A 6866-nucleotide genomic window follows, 5' to 3' on the forward strand; every position below is an offset into this window, starting at 1 on the left:
ATTGCGTTGGTTTGGACATGTGCAGAGGACAGATGCTGGGTATATTGGGAGAAGGATGCTAAAGATAGAGCTGCCAGGGAAGAGGAAAAGAGGAAGGCCTAAGCGAAGGTTTATGGATGTGGTGAGAGAGGGCATGCAGGTGATGGGTGTAACAGAGTAAGATGCAGAGGACAGAAAGATATGGAAGAAGATGATCCGCTGTGGCAACCCCTAACAGGAGCAGCCGAAAGAAGAAGATTAAAGTGGAAATTTTGAGATTAAAGTTGACATTTCAAGCTTTTTTCACACTGTGTCCCTATTTTTTTTCTTTTCTCTGTACCCTAATAAGCTTTCATATGACACTCACACGGTGGGCTGCAACTCGCCTTTTCACGCCGACTTTGATACCTGACAACTTCTTTTTTATTTCGGGCACTGTGCGACTTTGTGAACTTGAGCTATCGAGTTTCTCCGAAATTCTACGTCTCTTGATCAACTTTCTTTTGTTGTTTATACCACTGTTTAAACCAACAAATAGTATGTTTTCCTTACGTCCACTTGGTATTTGCTGAAATTCTTCTATTTTTCCCTGTGCTTCTGCCATTGCCTTTTCACAGAACGCTGATCTTAAGGGCTAGTTATATTGATTTGCATATTGAAAGAGGCATATTTCTTGGAGGAGACGGGGCGGGACAGCAGGCCCGTGCACATGCGCTACTTTTCATGCTGACCGGGATTTATATAGCGGAAGAACATGGAAGTTGACATATGCATAGATTAATGCATCTGGATTTTTTTGTGCGTACGCACATTTCCGCTTTTGTCCTTACACCATGTTTTAGTGTGAATTCTATGCACAGTGTTATGCATGAGGCCCCAGGAGACTCTGGATTAAGAGGGCAGATCTGTAGTCAGTTTCTGCTTGGGATACAAGACAAGCCTTATCAACCCCAGCTGGTTTGCCAAGGTGAGTGTGTCTGATGTTAAAAGACCCGAAACATCCAATGACCCTATGTCACATCACTGATGCTGCATTCTAACGCATCTATAAGATGTTTCTCATAACATCAAAATGCATTAAGGAAAACTGTGTGAGTGATGCTTTTTGTATGCTGCTGAGTTGAATTCACATTCAGGTTGTCATCCAATGTCTCATTATTTATTTCTGAGTATAGATTTGAGTGGCTTGCTCAATAAATTTAAGTTACTACAACAAATAGCATTCAGTTTTTGATCCATTTTTTGTGCAGTATAAGTTTTAAGTAATATTAATCATGTGTGTATTGGAATATTAACATCCAAACTGTAATAGGCAGCTCACTCATGCATCTCTCCATGTAACCCAGGTTGAAAATGTTTTACAATAAGAATGTTTAAATTTCATTACGCCAAGAACCTCATAATGTTTACAATGCAGCTAAAGCTTAAACTAAACTCATAGTCTGCTATGATTAACTGCCCCATATTTGCTTTGAATGTCTGAGATTCAGTTTATGAAGTTCAAGTTTATTAATATAATCAAGCTAGACTGAATGGGTAAAAAGCTCTAACCAATTGTCTTAACAGTGTTTGCAGGATGATGCTTTTTCAGCTGTGAACATGAAAGTGAAGCTAGTAGCACATGTGACAGTCATTTAACTTTTATAGAAACAAGGTTAACTAGATCAAGCAGGGAATCGACAGTGACACTGTCCTGAGCAATCTCAGGGATCTTAGCAGACCATACTGCTGTCTGCGGGTACTAACCTATGCCTTGGACCTGAGATATCCAAAAAGTGCTCCTGAAACTGGATCCTGGAAACCTTTCAACCAAAGTTCAGAGACAGCAAAACTGCTTATTTATGTAGTGTTCAATTCTTTCAGCTATTCCTTATAGTGTGAACATTTACATATAACACATTTCTATACCTGGTTGAAGGTTGAGTTGTGATTTCCATTGAAGCCAAAAATTATGAAACTGGCCTTTTTTCTTGCTGTGTGGTGTGACATGATTATGGATGTCACTGTTTTAACACCAAAACCAAAATATTCAAACTGAAATTTAGAGTCTAAAAACTAATCTGCTGTTTTTGATGCAGAGTTCATCCATCCATCCATCCATTATCCAACCCGCTATATCCTAACTACAGGGTCACGGGGGTCTGCTGGAGACAATCCCAGCCAACACAGGGCACAAGGCAAGTAACAAACCCCGGGCAGGGTGCGCGTACACACACATACACACACCAAGCACACACTAGGGACAATTTAGAATCGCCAATGCACCTAATCTGCATGTCTTTGGACTGTGGGAGGAAACCCACGCAGACACTGGGATGCAAAGTTCAGTTTACCATATATTGGTAATTTGTATGGATGTTTTCCTTTACCTCATCAGTTTAAATATGGGTGAAAGATTTGCTGTAATGCACAACAGTGTAATGCGTAAATAACCCAGGTTGACTATTTCAGTCAACACTAAAAAATTGTGTAATCTGAATGAGAATGCCACTGTTTAAACCATACTGTTTAATCTCACAATTATGTCTTATTCTTACTGTAGACTACAACATTAATTGAATATGTAATTATTGGATTTCATATAGATGTGCCTTTACTTTAGGAAAAAAAAATCCAAAATTATCTAGAAATCCAGTTACAGAGCAGGAAACATGCTTCGTTTTGGTGTTGAGTCTTTGGATAGCTCACAGCTAATTATAGAAGTATGTCAAACTAAATGGATGTTTGATGTAGATTTAATTTTAAGACTTGAAGAATTGTTATAGCTATTATCTAAACTGTATGTAATATTTTGAAATAAAAGTGGCGCAGTGGGTAGTGCTGCTGTCTCGCAGTTAGGAGACCTGGGTTTGCTTCCCGGGTCCTCCCTGCGTGGAGTTTGCATGTTCTCCCCGTGTCTGCGTGGGTTTCCTCCAGGCGCTCCGGTTTCCTCCCACAGTCCAAAGACATGCAGGTTAGGTGGATTGGCGATTCTAACTTGGCCCTAGTGTGTGCTTGGTGTGTGGGTTTGTTTGTGTGTGTCTTACGGTGGGTTGGCACCCTGCCCAGGATTGGTTCCTGCCTTGTGCCCTCTGTTGGCTGGGATTGGCTCCAGCAGACCCCCGTGACCCTGTGTTCGGATTCAGCGGGTTGGAAAATGGATGGAGTTAAAAATTAATCACCCAAATTGTGTACAGTTTTGTGTAGCAACATCAAATAACTTTAACTAAATATATCTACCTTAAGGTTAAAATTCATTTTATAATACACAATCTTCAAGTAAAGAAGCCAAAACTAAAAAGTAAAAATAGGTTTAAAAATTAAGTAATTCCATATAAATGATAGTCAATTTTCAATTGTATCTATTTAAGATTTCAATGCGTATTCTGTGTTTTCAGTGATTTCTAATTACGTATTCTATAGGTTCTACTAAAGGTTTCAATTCTATACATTTGCTTGGTTATAGTACTAAATTTATGTATTCAGACAGAGTCACTTTAAATTGGTACTGATATAGTTTTCATGGTATTTTTATACGAATTTACTACATTAACAATAACTCACTTTTTTAAGTGTAAAATGCTTCACTAATAAAACTGACTAAACTGCTGTAAAAGTTTTTAACTTGTATAATAAAGTAAATATACAGGAATTTATTTTATACACCAGTAAAATTGACTCCATTAATTACAAGCTTTTAAAAATACATAGAAAAAGGATATCTGCAATGAAACCCCCAAAAATCCATTAATTTTTATAAACTTGCTTATCCAGATCTGTGCCTTAAAAATTCTTTTAAATACTATTTTGAAATTAATATAATTAAACCAACTGAAAATATTTATGTAGCTGCAGTACTCCAAAAAGTCATTAATACTTTCATTCACAGCTTTTTAATTATTTCTTAAAATATTTTGGAAAAATTCACAAAGTAAACTTCTGATATACATACAATTGATTAATTATATATATTAGTGTAAGATTATGTTGATTTCTACCTGGTTTGGGTTATTTAAATGATTTTTGTAGCTCTGAACTATTGAAAACACTTTAAATAATTGTGAAAAGCTCTGAAAGTTGTTTGAATTATTGGTGAAGGAGAACTTGTTCAGAGATTTAAAAATTGTTGTGTATCCTGACAGTGTCTACAGAATTGTGTATGTTTCGAAAACTAAACATTTTTATAGCACTTTTCCTTATCTGTTTTGTTTTAATCCCATAAATAACTGGATTCAAAAGAGGAGGCAATAATACAAAGTCTATTGACATAAAACCTCTCAAGTCATGAGGGAGGGCACTAGCATCAAAACGCTGATGTAATATTTCAAAAAATGTAGCGACACTATAGTTTATAAATGTCACCAAATGGGGTAAACAGGTTTTTGCTGTTTTACTGCGCGCTTCCTTTGAAGCCTTAATACTTACAGAAATTATTTTAGTATATGAAAACAGAGTAAGCATCAGAGGTGGCACCATGAGAAATGTTGTAACAAAAAAGCCAAAAACACTGTTAATAGATACATCAGTGCAAGATAATTTCACAACAGACCAGTTATCACAGTACACTTTATCTATCAGATATCCACATAATGGAAGACGAACTGTTAAAGAAATATGGATAGTAAAAATGCAAATGGGGTAAAGGTATGCAAAACACAATAGGCTGGTCACTTTTGATGGTGTCATTATATTATTATACAGGAGAGGGTTACAGATGGACACATATCTGTCATATGCCATTAATCCCAAAATTGAAAATTCGAAAGATCCATAAGTATGCATAGCAAACACCTGAAGCAAACATCCAGTTCTTGAAATTGATGGATTTCTTGATAAGAGGTTTTCCATAAATTTGATATAAAAAGCATTGGTGCCATAAAGACCATTAATAACTAAGCTACAAATAAATATGTACATGGGTTCATGAAGGTTCCTGTCACAAACAATAACTATTAAAATAACTGCATTTACCAAATGTATTACAAGGTAAACAATGAGGGTGGCAATAAAATAAATATTTCTCATAAAACCTAAGTCTCCATATGCTGTAAAGAAGAAATTTGTTGTATAGGAATTGTTTTCCATATTTGGTCTTCAAATGCAGCAAGATGGTTCCTATAAATAAAAAGTAAAAAAAAATTGCATTTAGTATTAGATATGTATAGAAGAACAACAAGATCTTATTGTCATTGCATAGCATACAATCAAATTTCAAAACAAATCCCCCTTAAAACAGAACCTATGTAAATGATAAAAACAGTCCACTGGAAATATGTTTAAACACACAAAAAAAAAACAGAATAAAATAGAAAAATCAGAATAAAAACTTTTCTTGAGCCACATTGTGTATGCTTCCATTGTTCTGTTGCACCACCCAGAGGTCAGGAGGGTAAATAAATAGTAACCAGGGTAAGAAGGGTCCTTTAAAATATTTAATGCTCCATTCAAATAATGAATGTGGTATATGTTCTCCAGAGCATTTTGCTGGGTACAAATGATTTTCTGGGCTGTTTTAATAATTCTCTAAAGTGACTTTGTGTATTCAGCTGTACTGCTGCCATTTCAGACAGTGATGATGCACAGAAGTAGAGCAACACTATTAATGTCTTTGATATGTCTCTTTGAATAATGAATTTTATATATGTGTAATTTTTAATATCCTTAGGAAGTAGATTACTGCCACTGTGTATGTCACCCTTGTGACCTCATCAGAGATGTGAATTCCAAGATATTTAAAGAAGGGCACTCTCTCCACAGGTTCTCTATTAATTGAAATTGGCCTAAGTTAACCTAAACAGCAGTACAGTAAGTTTTACATTGAGCAAAGTCAGTTTTTGCTGGTTTTATTTAGGTAGACTGAGTGGATGTTCTGATCAGCATAGCTTGACAGGTATCCTATACATCAGTCCATCTATTTTCTGAATCCACAATATAATTTATAAAAACACAGGTAACTGAAGCCAATTGTAACATAAAGGGTCTCTTTTTTCTTAGTTTAATACTGGACTTACATTACAAATTCAAGCACTTTCTTCATACAGTATTTTTTACCTAAAATGCTAAGCAGATATAAGAATATGTCATCAAGTGGCATAAATGCTGGTGTACAATTTAATATTGCTATCTAATTTGTACAAATGTCATCTCATTATTATTCATTAAATGGATCCAGGTCTAGATAGATAGATAGATAGATAGATAGATAGATAGATAGATAGATAGATAGATAGATAGATAGATAGATAGATAGATAGATAGATAGAACTTTATTTGTCAAAAGGGGGAAAATTGGCTTTTTAAAGACACTCATTGATTAAATAAAAAAATAAATAAACTCACACACACTGTAGTCTGAACACACACCAGAATGACTAAAAAAGAAGGAAAATTGAAAAGAAAGAAAACATCTGACTTGTCTGTCCCAGTTCCAGTGAGGCATTATGCAGATGTATTGCTGTTGGTATAAAGGAGCCCCAGTAGCATTTCCGGAAACATTTCTGCTAGATGATTCTTTGGCTGAAAGTTCTCAGTCTTAGTGTGTCAGAAAGAGGATGTGCATCATTGTTCAGATTAAGTGCAAAAATAAAAAAAAATATTACTTATTAGACAACATGATTAGCTATTGATTCATCAATCCATTTTTCTATTTTCTGAATTCATTTTTTCCATTCATGTGTTCAAGGGAGCCATATGTACTGTAGCATGTTTAGTGCTAGTCCGCAACCAAGCGTGGATAAAACATCACAAGGCATACATGCTTAAACACCAACACCGACTGATACAGGGGGGGGTCCAGTTATTTTAACATTTATATTTTACGATGACAGCTCAATAAAAACCTCAGGACTATGTATCAAACTATATGCCTGGAGCAGTAAGGCAGCAGAAACATGTTGTGTTAACATAGA

At 35.4% G+C, this 6866-nt stretch overlaps 1 protein-coding gene across 1 annotated transcript; it reads right to left on the reverse strand.

Annotated features, from left to right (window-relative positions):
- Positions 1 to 4158: 4158 nt before the first annotated feature.
- LOC114651312 (olfactory receptor 10J5-like) lies at positions 4159 to 5043 on the reverse strand (the record flags this gene model as incomplete). Its single annotated transcript, XM_028801245.1, has 1 exon — positions 4159 to 5043. A coding segment is annotated over exon 1 (885 nt), but the record flags the coding sequence as incomplete, so codon positions are not given.
- Between the last annotated feature and the right edge of the window lie 1823 nt (positions 5044 to 6866).

Source organism: Erpetoichthys calabaricus, chromosome 4 (genome assembly GCF_900747795.2).
Source record: "Erpetoichthys calabaricus chromosome 4, fErpCal1.3, whole genome shotgun sequence".
NCBI classification, from domain to species: Eukaryota; Metazoa; Chordata; class Cladistia; order Polypteriformes; family Polypteridae; genus Erpetoichthys; species Erpetoichthys calabaricus.